Raw genomic sequence first — 17,977 nt, forward strand, 5'->3', positions numbered from 1 at the left:
ACTGTACCTCAGTAGAGTGAAGGGGAGGGGAGATAGCATTCCTATCTGAAATGTTCCTTCAATAAATAATTCCATCAGAGAGGAATGCTACCTGGAGATCTTCAAAAACACACAGAAGGTGAAAACAACTCCCAGACTATGCTCACATATTCTTATAAGCAAATTTTTTTCAGTCACAATTCTACAGGGTCAAAGTCATCTTATATGGATGTCAGTAGGCCAAAGATTAGAGTAAGTATAAATTCTGGTACCTGGAACCCCCTTTGGGTGAAAGTTCAAGAGAAACCAGATTTTTTAAGATTTTTAATAGACTGCAGACATGAGATGCCCAGGTGCAGTAGACCCCCAGGCAGGTGCCTCTGGATCTAGACAAAGGTGTCTTGGGATGGGCCAAGACTGTTCTCTTTGTATAAGAAAGACAAAACAACTTATTCGATTTTACTTGATGAAGACACTGCTTGTGTGTCTCCCTGGAGTGTCTCAGAGAAGATGCTGGGGTCTGAGGCTTCTTCCAGAAATTCTATCTCCAGCCTCCATGGTGGGGAACCCACTCAAGGCAACTAGGTGTCATTTACCTCTCATGACCCGGAACTACAGGGCATCTGAAAATACAGATTTCTGTATTCCACCCCCAGAGAGTCTAATCTAGGAGTTCTGGGGTGTGGCCTGGTAATCTGCAATTGAACAAGCACCCTGGGGACACTCCAGCCTCACATCCTTGACATTAGGAAGCACTGCCATGTAAGGCGGTCATGTGCGCACCTGTTGCACTTGGCCTAAGAAGGTGAGCTTTGCTCCCATGTCTTTGTGTGTTTTACATGCTGCAGAATTGAGACAAACGCCGACCAGCGCCAGGTGCCGACTCAGTGAACTGAGCTGGAAAGAAAAGCCACGACGGAGAGCATCAAATGCATTCCGGCATGGAGCAAGAGCCCGGCATGCGTCCCTTGGCAAAAACTCAGTTTTTTCTAAAAATAACAGAAGCTACAGGAGTTCAAGTGGCAAAAAAAATAAACCAGTATAAAGTCTATCCTCATGGTGGAATACTATGCAGCCATACAGAGCTACAGGCCCAGCTTTCTGCGAGGGCAACTGATCATGTGTCCACACCATCACGTGTCTGCATAAACACTAGCAGGACACACAAGAAGGTCAAAACAGTAGTTATAGGAGGTGAGAAAATGGGGTGACAGCAAGACTCTTATGATACACTTTTAAAATTACTTTGGTTATTAAATGATATAAATATGTCACTCCTTACTGTAGCCTGAATTATGTCCTGCAAGAAGATGCTTCAGTCCTAACCCCCAGAATCTGGGAATACGTGCTTATTTGGAAGGAAAAGTCTGCAGATGAAATCAAATTAAGATGAGAACAGGTTCTAATCCAATGATTGGTGTCCTTATAAGAAGAAAAAATTTATATGCAGAGATGTGATCACAAAGGCAGAGACTAGAGTGATGCATCTATAAGCTGAGGAACACCAAGGACTGCCAGCAGCCCCCAGAGGCTGGAAGAGGCAAGGAAGGACCTCCCCCAGAGCCTTCAGACAGACCGTGGCCCTGCCGCACCTTGACATCAGACTCTCGTCCTCCAGACTGGGAGAGAATAAACTCCTGTTGTTCTAAGCCACCTGGTATGTGGTTCTTTGTCATGGCAACCCTAGGAAACTAACATGCACATTTTAAAATATTTATATATAGAAGATATCAAATAGACATATTTATTGTACAAACATGTATGTGTTTAAAATTTGCATGATTATATAATAACAATATAATATACATATATATATTTTAAATGTTTAAATAAAGGATAGTTAGATAACCCTGGCATTATGAACATGTTTAAAAAAGGGAAATAAATAAATAAAGGAACGACACACAGGAGGGCAGAGAGACAGATGTGGGCTCTGAAGAGCTCCCCAGCTTCTTACTTGCATCAGATCCCGCCTTTCCTTCTCGCCTGTATAAATGGCTTTCTTGATGGTCCTGAGCTCGCTCATTATAGCCTGTGCCTCATCCAGTTTGTAGTTGGTGTGAGCATTAGACATCTTGCGATCAATCCTGGTTCAAAAAGAAATAAAAGAGTCATTCTGTGCAAGAGTGTAACATCCCCTTAAACAGTAATAATCCAGAACTTCAAAACTTCATAGAAGGGTGGGGAACAGCTAAAAAAGCAATATTTTGGCAAAGGAAAAAAAAGATCCCATAAGCCCTTCCTTGTTCTTGGTGAATACAAGGAGATAAGACTGGTGGTGGATGTTTCCCTCTGCTCCGAGCATCTTCTATAGTCAGGGACATGACAGGCAAGATTCCTAATCATTTCCAAAGATTTTAAACTTCCCTCTCTGAGAGCAGGATCATGTCTTATTTGTTTATCCCCAGCATCTCAGTTAGTAGTCCAAAATGTCTATTAAGTAAACGTACCAATGAAATCTGTGTACAAGAATATATGGGAAACAGCAAAAAGTAGTGAAGTTTCAATAGTGATGCCCTGCACAAAACTTGAGAAGTCTTATATCTCCTCTATCTTTTGTTCCTTTATCCTGGTTCTAATTTATTACTCCCTCTCTAGTATTCCTGTTCCATTCAAACATCCATTCATCCTTCCTTCATTCTATCCCTGCATCCCAATGTGGCCTGGCCACGTGTTTTTCCATTTTAGCTGTTCTATGGAAAATCAAGAGTCTCTGATGCAAGGCAGACACAAAGGCCATCCATCTCCCATCACTACGTCTGCCAAGGAAGTGGTTCAACTTTTCTAGCAGAGAAGTTAGACTCATTTACATAATAATGTCTCTTGATATCCATCTTAAGATAAAAGGCTCTCCAATATATCTCATTTAATGTCACAAATCACAACAGACATAGCCTGATGAAGTCTGTAGAAAAGGGTGACATCATTTCAACACAGAAAACCCAAGGCCAGAAAAGTGTGATTTCTCCTTAACAGTTAATGACCAAGGCCTTTGCTACTACAGATGTACTGACTCCTCTAGAAAGAAAACTACATACAGCAAAGGGATTATTACCTGACACCGACACTCCTATAGAGAAATGAAACTTGACTGCAACACACAAAATGTTCTCAAACTGCTTAGAAGTCAATGTTCATTGAATGGTCACAGAGTACAGACACACAGTCACTGTTAAGGCCACAATGTGAGACGCTAACCCCATCGGCTCTGGCTTCATACTTGGGTGTTGTGATTTCTTTATGGCTTTCAGTAGCAACAAAGCCTAAGTGCAGCCATCAGTAAAGCCCGGGACAGAGCCAGCCGCCTAAGGCACCATCAGCTGATGGCTTGGAGGAAAACAGGCCCCAGTTCCCACCAGGGAGAGAGAACAGCAAACCCTGTAATACATCTCACCAGCAGATGCCACAGAGCCCCCCGACCCTCCCCCTCCAAGAACAAAAGTTCAACTTCAAGGCGGCAGGCCTCAGCCCTGACCTTAGCTCCACCCAAGGAGCTCTGAGACCTCAAAAAGGAATGAAGACTGACCGAGAGCAGCTGTTTTCACTCTGTCCCAAGGCTGTCCCAGCCTGGTGAGCTGGGGTCGCTGAAGGGAGAGCCCACCCACGAGTTGGGGCCCCTCACCGTTCGGCAAGCCCTTCCCTTCGTTCCATCTCAGACAGTCTGCTTCCATAGAAGATGTCATTGGAGGGGAAGGATAGGGGAAAAGATCGCACATGTTTTAACAAAAAAGTGTGCAAGCTCTTAGAAAAGATGATCTCAAAGTTCTAGGAATCTCTGAAACGTAACTGTTTAAAAAGTTATGAATTATTATAGAATATGCAATTATGTGAAATGATACTATTATGTGAGTATAACCTTACAGAGACATTTTATATTTGATCTGATTAAATTATATGCATTTGATTAAATTATGCATGCATGCATACATGCTGAGTTGCTACAGCTGGGTCTGACTCTATGCGACCCTATGGACTATCACCTGCCAGGCTCCCCTGTCCATGGGATTCTCCAGCCAAGAATACTGGAATGGGTTGCCGTGTCCTCCCTCCAGGTGATCTTCCCGACCTAGGAATCGAACCCATGTCTCTTACGTCTCCTTCAATGGAAGAATTCTTTACCACTTCTTTACTACCTGGGAAGTCCCTGATTAAATTATACAAGTATCTATTTGTTTGAATTATATAAGTATGTGTTTGATTAAATTAGATAAGTATATAAATAGCATATTACAATAGTTCACGTATCAAACACCTACTACGTGACTGTCTTGCTGCATGCTTTATGTCTCACCTCATTTAATCTCCTGAACAGGTTTATGAGATAAGCATAATCTTCCCAGACTTCGTGATGCAAAAACTGAGGCTCAGAGAGACTAAGTGGCCCAAGAGGACAAGCTAAGATCTGGCAGACCCACAAGTGAAACCCACATCTCCCAGCTCTCAAGTCCAAATTGGAGTTTTTCCATTTTAGTTGTTCGATGGAAAAACTTGGTGCAGCTAATGGCCCTTGCTACCCGCTGGTACACTCCTGCTCAGGGTGGCCAGGGTAGGGTCCGTATGCTTTGGTAAGGGGAAGAAGCAGGCTCCACAGAACTCTAACCACTTCCATCTGTCAACTGTGATCAATTTTCATCTAACAAAAACCTCAAAGGACAGGAACTCTCTTTTATATCACATCTGCAAAATTCGTTTATTTGGGAGTTTTCAAATTCCCTCTAAAACGCAGCCTTCACTTTTCACTCAACATTCAACCAGGAAGGTTGAATGACTGGCTCAAGGTCACACAGCGAGGTCCACACTGAGGCCCTTCCCGCCACACTCAGCCTCTTCTGTCACCAGGCTAGCAATACACTCAAGCTCAAGGCCTCCAAAGTGACACCGTATCAAATCTGAGGACTGGCCACACAGTCAGATGGCGGACGAAAGCAGACTGACACTCTTTACAGCCTGCCTTTGAAAGAAACTGTTAGTGAGACAAGAAGCGCGTTAAAAGTGTTAGTCACTCAGTCGCATCTGACTCTGTGTGACCCCATGGACCGTAGCCCGCCAGCCTCCTCTGTCCATGGGGACTCTCCAGGCAAGAATACTGGAGTGGGTTTCCATGCCCTCCTCCAGGGGATCTTCCTGACCCAGGGATCGATCCTAGGTCTCCCGCTTTGCAGGCAGATTCTTTACTGTCTGAGCCACCAGGGAAGCCAGAGAAAAGGCGCGGCAGCAAACGCTGATGGCACACTGCCGAGAAGGCATTTTTGAGGCGTTTCTCATCAACCTCCCCCTGCCCTCAAGCGTCTGTATTTCTTGTTCAACTTAAGATGTCAAGAGAACTGCACTGGCAAAAATCAAACTGAACGAATTCTTCAACCCACATCTTGGAGGAAAGGGCCACCAGGTCTTGAAAGGTCGCCCACGTTAACAGCACATGTTACAACCCCCAAGAAGGAGGAGTCTTGTTACGACTCTACCTTTTACATCACTGGTGCTGGCAGGCGGCCTTGAACGAACCAGAATCCTGAAGAGCTTCTGGCAGCTTCTATCAGCCGTCGGTCCCACGTGGAACACCAGATCCGTCCCACGACTGGGAACAACACTCTTTTTGTTTCCGCCCCCACTTCTGTAGGTTTTACTGTTATCTGAGGAGCCTCTGAGCTATGGTAACAGGATATCCTGCTCTAAGCCTGTGTGGACTGTGGACAAGCCCATGCTCTCCTGAAATCTGTAAATCCCCTCAGAGAGAAAATGCTAATTCCAAGATCTAACACTGCCTCACCATGACATGAACACTCCTCAGACGGCAGTCACTCTGAGTCACTGAAGAAGACACATGGGCTTAACTCCATCAAGGCATCCCAAGATGGAAGACAGTCATCAAGCAATTAAAAGGCTCGAAGCACAGACCCAGGGGCTGATAAGCACGCGCCTCCAGGAAAGGGGTTACTGGCACGTTTAGCGAGCACCCATCTCTATGATTTGAACAGCAGTGGTAGAAATAAGATTTCTTCAAACACAAAATAGTACAGTAAGGAGCAGAGAAGAAATGCTGGAGAGCAGTTAATAAGAAGGCTCTGGGGGCTTCTCTGGTGGTAAAGAATCTGGGAAGATTCCACGTGCCACAACTACTTAGCCTGTGCCCTAGAATTAGGGCTGCAGTTCATGGGATCACAAAGAACTGGACATGACTGAGCGACTGAGTGCACACGCACACAAACACACACACACACAAACACACGGGGCAACCAAAGAGGGTGTACCTCCTGATCAAAGTAACACCACCAGCTACAAACCATACTTAACCTCCAAAAGAAGAGAAAATGCAATGGAACTTGAGTCAGATCAAGCCCGTGGGATTAATAACACCAGTTTACATAAATAAAGAGCAGGGGACAGAGGAGCATGTGAAATGATGCCATGTACATTCCTGTAGCAAAATCCAGGATTGGGGCAATTCTTTGGGACAAGGAGAGTAGCTTCTTCAACAAGTAAGTTGTCAAAAGGAAGAAATGAAGGAAAAAAGAAAAAGGGAGAGGGGGGTAGAGATGAAGAGACACACTAACCACACGTACAGTGTGGACCTAGTCCAAACCTGGACCCAAACAAACCAGGGAGGTGGGGAAAAACTCACTGGAGAATGGACAACATGAAGAGATTACTACTAAGTGGCACAGGTATTAGTTATGTTTTCAAAAGAAGTCCGTAACTTTAGGAGACATTTATGGACTAAATACGATTCTGGGATTTGCTTCAACAACGTGGTAAAAGCTTGGGCAATGAGGCTGTGTAGCTGTGTGACAAAACAAGACTGGCCATTGTGCAGTTAGCTGTAGAAGTGGGGAGACAGGTACGGGAAGGTTCCCTTATACTATTCTCTTGACTTTTGTGTACATTTGACATTTTCCATCATTAAAAGTTTATATATAGTACACACACACACACAAACACACACATTCTATCATTAACCCAGAGATTGTGTTCACGGCCAGTTCCCATCTACAAAAATTAACAACGCACACAGACTTAAAAAAAAAAAAATACAAAAGGCTCTTTTTTCCTCACTTGGACCCAAGCGTAATGATGGATTTCCTTGCTAGCCAGGAAAGTTCACCAAGATAAACAAGTCGAGTTTAAAATGTTGTGAGTCGCCAAACTCTCAGTGAGGTGCCCTGGAAAAAAATACACGGGATATTCTGGGAAGCAAGAACAGCAGAAACTTTTCTGGAGGGAAATCTAGGGTTTCTGCCTTAAGTCGAGGTTGGTAATAATATCTGAGAAGCCCATTGACATACAACAGTACATGTATTATCTGTGTTCAGAGTCAGGATTTTGCAGTAGGGGTGGGGTAATCACATTATCAATGCTTACCTGAGGTTTTCCCAATTTCTCAATAAAGCATACCAATCCGCATGATGTGATCCAAACACAAGAGCCAGTCTTCAATACCAGAAAAATAAAGAGGCCGTTTTCATCTTATACATGGCCTGTGTAACTCAGAGGAAGGTATAAGGCCACTTTTTCACTGGCACAGCACTGTATTAACAAATAAGCATGGCACGAGCACTCCTGTTTTCTCTTCTTCCTGAGAAGTCATGTCATAGCATAGAGTGATCGTGCTCAATGACAACACAGCAGCCAACCAGAAGCTGCTTCGAGAGGCAGTTTCATCTGCAAAGCTGGGCTGGGACACCCCAAGACCAAGGCCAGGTCCAGAGCTTTCCTTCAGGCCACCCCTCAGCCTCCACGGGGGAAGGTGGGTATTCCCATAGGCTCTGCCACGGAGTGAGGCCCATCCCCTTGGCAGGGGCCATGTTTACCATTGCTGACCCCACACAAGGGGGGCTTGCAAAGGAAAGCGGAAAGAGGATCAAACAGCACTGGCATTCTTTCTGCAGGCTCATACTCCGCTCTGGCTGCACGTGTAAACTGACAACTTCCTGTACTGGCTTCTGCTTCCTGTCCCATAAACCTGGAGAAATTGAGGCCACCTTTTTCCAGTCTTAAAATGATTCTGAGGTTTCTCCTGGTGGCTCACAGGTAAGTAAAGAATCTGCCTGCTAACGCAGGAGACATGGGTTTGATCCCTCGTCCGGGAAGATCCCACATGCCATGGAACAGCTGAGTCCGTATGCCACAACTACTGAGCCTGTGCTCCAGAGTCCGGGGACTACAACTGCTGAAGCTCACATGCGAGAGCCCATGCTCCACAAGAGAAGCCCTCGCAGCAACAGAGACAGCACAGCCAAAAATTAGTAAATATTCTTTTAAAGAATGACTGCCTACAAGAGATGAAGTTACTTCCTAGCAAGGCCAAGGGGAAGGGGTTTTCTCACACACACGCACGTGCACGTGCGTGCGCACACACACACTGCTGCAGGTAGTGGCAGAGAAAGCAAAAAGCCGACTGTAAGGTTAAAAGCCTGCAGCTCATGCTAAGCACGTGGCCAAATCCCACCACAGGGGGGACCTGCAGGGGACATGGCAGTGTCTCAGGGCCAGAAGAGCCAAGCCCTCCAAGCAGGACCCAGCTCACCTTTGTATGGTATCTCCCGTGGTGTCTATAATACATCCTCAATAAAGAAGCAGGCAAACAAGTCGTCAGCCAAAGCAATCCTGGGTGAGTAAGAAAGTGAATCTCTACCTCACACTGAACAACAGGGTTTGATGTGCCCAGTCATTACCCTTTATGTGAGGCCGCAGTCATTACCTTTGGCAAACACTAACATTCCGTGTTCCCTCTTTATAAAGAATGATACATCTGACACGCGGTCCCTGCATCTACACACAGGATGCCAAGAGAGTGGCACGCTGCCCCTGTTTACCAAGAATCGTAGCCACATGGATTCCCATCATTTGCTGAAGGCTGACTGCAGCAGGCGTTGTTGCTGTCCTCAGACAATTTAGCCCAACAGTCACTGCTATGGACTGAATGTTCACGTCCCCTCAAATTCTTAGGGTGAATCCTAATCCCCAACGGGATGCTGTTCGGAAATGGGTCCTTTAGGGGGTTATCAGATTTAGATGAAGTCATGAGGGTGGGGCCCCATGAAGGGACCACTGTCCTTAAAGAAAGAGAAGAGACACCAGAGACCAGAGGCCCCACCACACAACAGCACCACGTCAAGACACAGTCAAAAGGCTCATAATGGATTTGCCAGTGCCTTGACCTTGGACTTCAGGCCTCTGGAACCAGGAAAAGTCAATGTCTGCTCTTTAAGTCACTCAGTCTAAAGTAATTTGTCACAGCAGTCAAACGCAACCACATGAGAAGAGTCAGCGTAGAAGGTGTGAAGCACAAGCCCAAGCTCAGCAAGTGAAACCAGGATCTGAATCAAAAGGAAACAGACTTAGGACCAATAGGCATGCAAAACCCTTTCTAGAGAAATTTTTGCAGACCACCAATACCACCATTTACACAGTAACTACTGTTCACTTAATTTGCTCACTTAATAGAATTCGCAAATAATAAGAACTTCATCTCTGAACTCTCAGGAGGGACAGAGTTCTAATTGCAAAGATGTTAACAGGAGGATGACCTATAGATCAGGCTGCCCGACAGAATGTTCTGTGTAGATATATGATAAGTTGCTCTGTCGTGTCTCTTTGTGACCCCATGGACTACAGCCCACCAGTCTTGCTATCCATGGCATTCTCCAGGCAAGAATACTGGAGTGGGTTGACATTTCCTTCTCCAGGGGATCACCCATCTGTGAGGATGTAAATAGCCTATTATCTGTGCTGCCCAATGCAGGGGCCACTAGCTTAGTGGTCCTCCATGTGGGACACACGTGCCCTCCAGGAAACGCTTGGCAGTATCTGGAGACATTTTTGGCTGTCACAACTGGGTGAGAGGCTGCTACTGGCACATAGGAGGTCAAGGCCAGGGATGCTGTTAAATTAAACATCCTATGGTGCACAGGACAGCTCCCACCATAAACTGCTATCTGGCCCAAAAAGTCATAAGCACTGAGGTGGAGAAGATTTGCACTAAACACACAAGACTACTGAGCATTTCAGATGTGGCTACTGAGACTGGGGACTAACAGTTTAACTTTATTTAGTTTTAATTAATCTAAATTTTAGAACTAAAACACTGAAGAGACTAAAACTAGCCAAACAGGAATTCAAATGGAAATAGCCTTCTGTGTTTTAGACAGCTAGCTATCAAGAATGTGCACAAATATTACACTAAAGATCTTGCTTCCCAAGGAAACAAGAACAAGGTATCTTCAAGGAAAAGAGATCTGATGCTTACGACTGGTACATAACGAGCATAAACAAAAGCAGAAAAGCAAACACCCATGAAGCTTTAAGACACACGTCCCGACATGGAAGAGGTCAGCACAACAGGAAACCGCAGGGAAACGCTCCCCCCGTCACCACAGGCCACTCACTCTTGCAGGGTCTCCACTCCCTTCTCTTTGTACTGCAGTTCTTGCTTCATCTGGGTCAGCTCTCGTTTTAATCTGGAAAGCTAAAGACAAATGACATATTTTTTTTTCCAAAAGCATGCTGTGAAAAATGGTTTTTCTACCGTTGTTAGCACTGTCCTCTCAGTTTCTGATTGGCTTGTAATTCCCTGGGTCACCCTCTTGCCAAGACTTTCCATCGACAGGCCTAACACACAGCCCTGGCAGAGGAGCCGGCTGACTGAGGTACACAAGGCCTGGATCCCCGACAGCTTTCTACCCACAGGGAACCCTGGAATCGTCAATGATTTTCTTTTCAGGGTATTAATTGACATAATGCAATGAGCAAACTCTGTCATACTTTTTTTTTTTTTTCATCCTCCCTTCTGTTTGAAGTCCCACATAGGAGACGCTGTTGCTCAAAGCATGGCTTTGGGTACCTGGAACTCAGTCACAGAGAGTGCTTATTTAAAACAGGTGCTAGGACTCACTCCAGGCCTGTGTTAAAACTGGGGGGTGGCCTGGAGTTTTCCTTTTGAACTGATGCCCCCAGTGTTTTTGAGGGTGTGCTAGAACATGAGAGCCATAGCACTCAAAGAGATGCTCTGATTTAGGGACTGAAACACCAGGACCGGAGCCTTGGGCTCCAAGATGTCTCCCGTCCCTCCTTCCAGACACGCATGACAAAGGCTGAAGGGATGGGACATGATGGCACCCAAAGAACTGGGCACCACTGGGAAGGCGCCTTAGAAGCTTCTGGTCAAATGCTATGGCAGGCACAATTTCTCTGGGAATACAGCCACCAGGAAAGAACAGCAGACAGATGCTAAACCTGCTGAGAGTCATCCAGTCCTCTGAGGTTGGGCCCTGACTTTGCCAAATCTTTCCAAATGGGGGGTGAATCTAGCCCCATGAAACACGGAGGGCTACAGGCGATTTTTTTATTAGATAGGTTGAGGCTTTTCTCCTCCTATTGGAAAAAATAGTAGAAAGTATAACCAAATGTAGTAATAATAATTCATGAAATTGAAAATCTTACTAAAATATGAATGTGAGACACACTGACCATCATATAATGAACCATGATAAGTGATGTTATGTACAAATATACACAGGGTTTCTAGTTGTGAAAATATTCATTTTACTCACCCTATCCCGACGACTTGCTATCTCTGCCTTAATTTGGTATGGGTCGTACTTTGTATTTGTTGAATATCCAGAGAAGGCTAAACAGAAGGAAAACATTTTATTTTATAATGGATCCTTTAAAGTAAACAAATACACACACATAAACAGTAACTTCTAAATCACTATATTAAGTAATGAATTTCCAGTCTCAGATTTCCAAGTTGGTCCTCACTCCTAAGAACGTACATCTCACTATCTTGAATCTTGATTTTGATTTTTCACATAATGACCTTCTTCTTGATTCTACATAATAAAATATATAGCTATAGGTAAATCAAAACTCTGTTTACTTCAACTGCAAAACTGTCAGGTTTAAAAACCACATATACACAGGACATGGGGGTGGGGGAGGTATGGTTATGGTATAGAAAACTATTCTTTATGGTGAAAACAGTACATATGGTATGAAACCACTTTTACTTCCTTTTAAAATGTACACACCATGGAAGTCACTGGAAGGACAGAACTCAAAAGCTGATCTTCTCAATGGTCTCATTGCAAAAGATTTTATATTTACTCTCTTCATATCTATAGCTTCCACACGAATGATTTTTGACATAGAAAAGGAAAAAAAACCTAAAGATTTGTAAAATGAAAAAGACTACTTCCTAGTCACATGCCAGTATGTGGCAGGCTTGAGTGTTCATGGTGTTGGCTCCCCAAGAGCCAAAGTGAAGTACCCACACTTTTATTCTAGCAGTTTGTTTTTGATGGATGTTCCACTAAATCAGATCGCATAGCTAAATGCTTTCTTCAGCAGTGCAGCACGTAGGATTTAAAGTCTTGTAACAGACACAGCATCGTGGTTACAGATGGCCAATACCTGGGGGTGAATGAGACACACTTGGCCACCCAGTTGCATGCTGAGCATAGTCAAGCCTTCTCTGCTGTCTCAGCAATTGGAGCAGCACGCAGCCACTTCTAATTTCTATCACCCCATCCACTTCTCTGCATCCCTTTCTCTTCATGCTTCTGTTTCCTTTCTCTTAGGCCTTGCAGCTACAGTGACTTGCTTCCTGTCCCTCCCTGAGCTGTGCAGGTTCCTCTTCTTTCTTCATCTGAGAGTCGCCCCACATTTATGGAATCTGCCTCTGGGTCATTTTCATTAGTTTCACCTGTTCATAAGAGCCATCTGCAAGGCCATCATCCATTTTTTTTAAACTTTAAACTTTTTATTTTGTATTGGGATATAGCTGATTAACAGTGTTGTGATAGTTTCAGGGGCACAGCAGAGAGACTCAACCACACATATGCATGTATCCATTCTCCCCTAAATCCCCCTCCTATCCAGGCTGCCACAGGACAATGAGTACAGTTCCATGTCAGCATCCATTCTTTAACTCCTTTGATCTGGGTGCAAAAGACTGTCATTCAGGTAACTTAGATGCCAACATCTAGAAACTAGTTTATAATCATGTCCTGATTTAATACTGGAGAAGATGGCTCAAGGCCATCAAGTGCTTTAAATGGCAAGATTATTTAATATCCTCAAATAGAATCATATCCCAAGTTAATCTGAGCTCTCCAGATGTCTCCTTAAAAAAAAAACAGTTCTATGGAATGTCTACTATTGAAGCCCCCATCAGTCAGAATTTCAAATTACTAGAATCTACTGGAAATAAATACCTGGAGGAGCTAAGTATTTGTCAACTTTACCTCAAATGTTCTTAGAGTTCTAATCTCCTCAAAACACAGAGTAAAATGTTTTTAAAACAGAATTCTTTCTTAGATGAAGAACATCTGTTTCCAAATCCTAGAACCTCCATTTTGCCTGACTCTCTGGTCTCATTTAAAATCAGTAAGGAAAGGAACACCTCAAACAATGATCTTAAAGAGACAGAAATTATTTCTGCAAAATCTCCACATTTAACTTCTGGGACGTAAGTTTCCCAGGCCCGAGTGGAAGGGACTTCCACTGGGGCCCAGACAACAAGCCAATGAGCGAAGGGCTTCCTGACTCCTTCCATGTGTGTCCGCTTGTCACGTTGTAGGCAAGGAAGACAATGCCAACAGTTACTGCCTGGGATCTTTTCCATTCCAAACTGAAAGTAACCCCACCACCAAAGTCCAGGGAAGTTAACTGCAATGTTAAACATCAGGAACAATGATCTGAAATCACTGCCAAAACTCTGTCTGCAATTTCATAGGGTAAATTAGTGAAGAGACTTGAAGTACATATACACTGCAGGAGTGATGGGTCCGGATGGATAGACACATGGCAACCTGCCGCCCAGTTCTCCCACATAGCTAAGAGTCCTGAGGCTCTCGGGCATCTGTCTCTCCCCCAGGACACTCAGCCTGGGCCAGTCCTAGAGGGGATCCTGACATACTATGACATCACTGAGCTGCCGAGTCCACCAATGGGGAGGCCACCCCCACCTTGGACACTGCTAGGTCACAACCGATGGCCTTACTGTTCAGGCCCAGGGGAGTTCATCTTCTCTGTTACTTATAAATGAAACCATCCTAAATGATGAAAGGTTTTACTTATGGATACCATTCATGTTACTTTTGCTATGGTCTCTAAAACTATACAAATCCAGGACTAGGATGAGGGAAAAGGCAACTCAAGTACCTATGACAGTGAGTACACTGTATCTTAATGTGCTAAGGAGAGTGACAAACACTGGTGTAACTTTTAATAATATAACTCAAAAGTTTAAAGACAGATTCTCAGTTCCTGAAGTCTGCCAGTAAGTCTAATGGAAGCCATTTGCAGAATCCAGGGGAAAGCTTAAAACTCTGGATCCCATTTTTAATGGTGTGTTCATTAGTTACTAAGTCGTGTCTAACTCTTTGTGACTCCATGGACTGTAGCCCGCCAGGCTCTTCTGCCCATGGGATTTCCCGGCAAGAATACTGGAGTGGGTTGCCATTTCCTTCAGCAGGGGATCCTCCCGATCCAGGGATAGAACCCGTGTCTCCTGCATTTGCAGACGAGTTCTTTACTCCTGAATCACCCAGGAAGCCCTTTAATGGCACGTACACCACAACACTGAGAAAAAGAAATGTCTCTCTGCTGAGACACATCTCCAATCTCAAGATTTAGGATAAATACCAGACTTTCACCTCTGAAGCTCCCTTCTGATTTGAAGAGTCTGAGTGGGCAGAGCTATTAAACAGTTTCAGGAGGCCACACAGGTGTAAAGCACTGCTTTGGGTGATATAAGAAGGTTAAGGCTTAGCTGGACCTCAGCAGTGTAAATTACTATACCTGGCTACTACAATGTAACTTTCATATTAATTTCATCTATTCTCAGAAATTCTTTGTTTCCCCCTTTGGAATGAGAATTTTATTCTTTTTTTTCCTATTGTGCCTTTCTTTTCTTTAAATATATATATATTTTTTTAAATCGAAAAATATTTACAATGTTGTGATGGCTTTTACCATACATCAACATGAACTGGTCACAGGCATACATATGTCCCCTCCCTCCTGAACCTCCCTCCCCATCAGTCCAGGTTGTCACAGAGCACTGCCTCTTGTGAGAGATGACGAGTACGTTTCCCTACTTTTATAGACGAAGGCTGAGTGGGCAATGATTTGATCTACATCATGCCATCAGTCAAGAGGGACTTCTGTCAAGAACATGGGCTCCTGTGGGTCAGGTTAGTATTTCCAACCGAAGAAGAAATGGGCCTCCGGCTCCCCAGTGCCCAAGAGGTGAACTCAGTCTGTGTGTTTAGCGCTCCGAATGCTGCAGACCCCAGTCATTACTTCAGATTTCGATTTCATGGGCTATTAAAAGGGGGAAATGTGTCCATCCATGCATCCATCTGTGTCTGTTTCCATCTCCTCTTACATCTCTGGACCATGAGAACCCAAGATCACCCCAGGCGGAGGCCACGCTTTTCAAAGAGGGTAGTCCTTGTCCAAAGACATCCTGTGAGCAGACTACGCCTTCGGACCAGGTGCGCACCTCCAGGAGTCAGCACTGCAGGCACCTGCTCCAGGGAGCCCAGGAGTACTCGGGCACAAAGGACAGCAAGCCTGGACAGTTGCCGTGCTGACAGGCAGTAATTACCAGAGCCGACCAAGACATGCCTATAATCAGGCGAGGCCAGATGAAGAGGGCACGACCTCTTTCTTAAAGGCACCATAAGCAAACGGACAAAAAAAAAAAAAAAATCAAAAGAGCCCACTCAGAGGCAACTTATACAAGTAACACAAGAGGCCACCGAATCCAAACCAAGAATTCCCTCTCTTGGGCAGACTGGGAGATCTCATGGACATGTGAGCTCGGTGACAGCCTTTGAGGTTGAGTCCTGCCAACTAATACCTGGGAAGATGCTGCGTGAGCCATTTTTCCCCTGCCTGCTCCAACATGCCCATGAGCAGGAAGATGAAGGGCTGAATGGGTGGACGGTGGCCCTTATCCCAGGCTAGGCAGGAGATGAGAAACCCTCACCAGGGAAAGAAGGCCAGATAGTCTTTGTGGGATGGGCCAGGAGCCTCAGAAAGAATGCAGGCCAGACTGAGGACTGATAAGGTCAAGCCTCTCCAGGCTTGAGCCAGGAATTCAGGGCGGGTCAGCGCTTTCTCACCGGAGATAAGGCTGACTTTTTCCCCAGGCACCAACTTGTGCTGGAGGATTCTGGGAGATCCCAGGAGCATGGGGAACAAACAAGTCATACTCCTGCCGCTGGAAGACAGGGTCATGATCAGTGGATCTCAACTCTGGGAATCCCCTGGGAAGCTTTTTTTCTTTTTTTAAAGTGTCTGGCCCCAGTCAAGACCAATTAAATCTAAATGTCTAGGGGTGGGAGTAGGGACCAGGCTGTAAGATGTTTTAAAAGCCCTTCAAGAGATTCCTCCAGTGCAGCCACAGTTGAGAACCACTGGGTGACAATTCTTCTGCAAAGGACCAGATAATAAATATTTCTGGCTTTGTGGGCCATACTCTGTCTGTCTCAGTCCCTCAACTCTGCCCCTGTACCTGCTACAGACAATGGTTAAGTGAATGGACCTGGCTAGGTCCCAATAAAAGCTTATTTACACAACACCCTGAGTGCCTAGGATTCAGCCTGTGGGCCAAACTTTGGTGACCCATGGTTCAGAATATAATTTACCCCAAGCAAGAATTCCTTCCAAAAGGTCCTGCAATGGTCACATACTTCATTGGAATGCAGCTGGAGGCCAGTTTCTCAGGAAGAATGAAAAATAAAAGTTTCTGAAATAACGAATGTATTTAGTGTTAAAAGAAGATACACAGAAAAACATACTGCAATGAAGAAAGCAGGAGAAAACTCTACAAGATGGAGCTGCAGAGAAAGTACTCGGTGTGTCTCAGAAACTGAGTCTATGGTAGAGAAGTTTCATGGCAGGGCTCTACGGAGCATCGCACAGGACCAGGGCCCCGGTCAGCTAGTTCCTGAGCATAAAGAACTATAGCTGAGTTGGGCTCCTAGTCTCATGGGGATGTGTCTGCTCACAGCCAGCAAAGCAGACTCTGCTTTGGTCAGAGACAAGAAAGGTTAAGGCTTGGCTATTCTCAGACACCAGATGGCCCAATATTGATGTGAAATTTTTCCTCTACAACAAACAAGAGTTTTATTGTGGACTTCCATAACTCAGGGGGAAATCTGTGAAGGCTGTGGAAGAGAGTGTTTGCCCTCCCCCATGCCCTTCTGCTCCAATATTAGAAATGGCTGTTTACCTTTATTGCCTCATTTCCCCCCTATAATCAGTCGTGAGAGATAAATTGTGTCCCCCAACACCAGGTGCTAAGGAACTCTCTGTTGAAAACTAAACAACTAGTCTGGCTATCCCACTGTGGGCCATGAGGAAATCGAGAAGTAAAAAGCGTTCTGCCTATCACGTGTCCCTTCAGGTGCTGTGAAATTGCCAGACAACTGGTCAGTTCACAGTCAGTCGGTCCTTATTTCCGGGTCACTTGAACAATGGGAGGGAAGGCTGTTTCAAAATCACGTGATCCATTCTTCCAAGCTGACTCTTTCATGTCTCCAAAATAGTATACACAGCACTGATAACTAGCTCCACCAAAAGATCTGGGCTCAAATCCAAGGTCCACCATTCATCAGAGGTGTAACCTAAGAAGTATCAGTCTACTGAATATTGTTTCTTGTGTGTACAAGGAAAGTAACATCACCATATTACAATGCTTCACAATGTTGCAGTCACAACAATTCAGGAAAACACTAGGCCATTCCATGATGGTTCCTTTAGTTTGAGTCACTTGCAATGAAGGAAGTTATGGGGGCTAAGTCCCAAGGTCCTTCTGCTGCCAGTACCTAAGCAAAGAGACACCTCCCTGCTTTGGATGATTAACAATGTGCGTGATCTGGGCTGTGTGAGACCTGCTGGGTGGCCAACAGGGGCCCAGGTGTGCCATGGATCCTGCCACCAGCAGCTCCTGACATGGGCCCAGACCTTACAGAGGTCTGGGCTGTTA

General features: G+C 44.9%; 1 protein-coding gene across 4 annotated transcripts in view; it reads right to left on the bottom strand.

Moving 5' to 3' along the window:
- Nucleotides 1–17,977, bottom strand: part of WWC3 (WWC family member 3) — a 108,853-nt gene that overhangs the window by 42,947 nt on the left and 47,929 nt on the right. For 2 of the 4 annotated variants that reach the window (XM_043895389.1, XM_043895388.1), the window contains 4 exons: nt 11,526–11,602; nt 10,362–10,441; nt 1,937–2,066; nt 1,572–1,670 (listed from right to left, as the gene is read on the bottom strand). In XM_043895389.1, coding sequence (XP_043751324.1) covers nt 1,572–1,670; nt 1,937–2,066; nt 10,362–10,441; nt 11,526–11,602 — 386 coding nt within the window. The remainder of the gene's footprint in view (nt 1–1,571; nt 1,671–1,936; nt 2,067–10,361; nt 10,442–11,525; nt 11,603–17,977) is intronic. The other 2 variants (XM_043895392.1, XM_043895391.1) reach the window with 1 other exon arrangement.

The sequence above is a fragment of the Cervus elaphus genome, chromosome X, assembly GCF_910594005.1.
Source record: "Cervus elaphus chromosome X, mCerEla1.1, whole genome shotgun sequence".
Classification (NCBI taxonomy): Eukaryota; Metazoa; Chordata; class Mammalia; order Artiodactyla; family Cervidae; genus Cervus; species Cervus elaphus.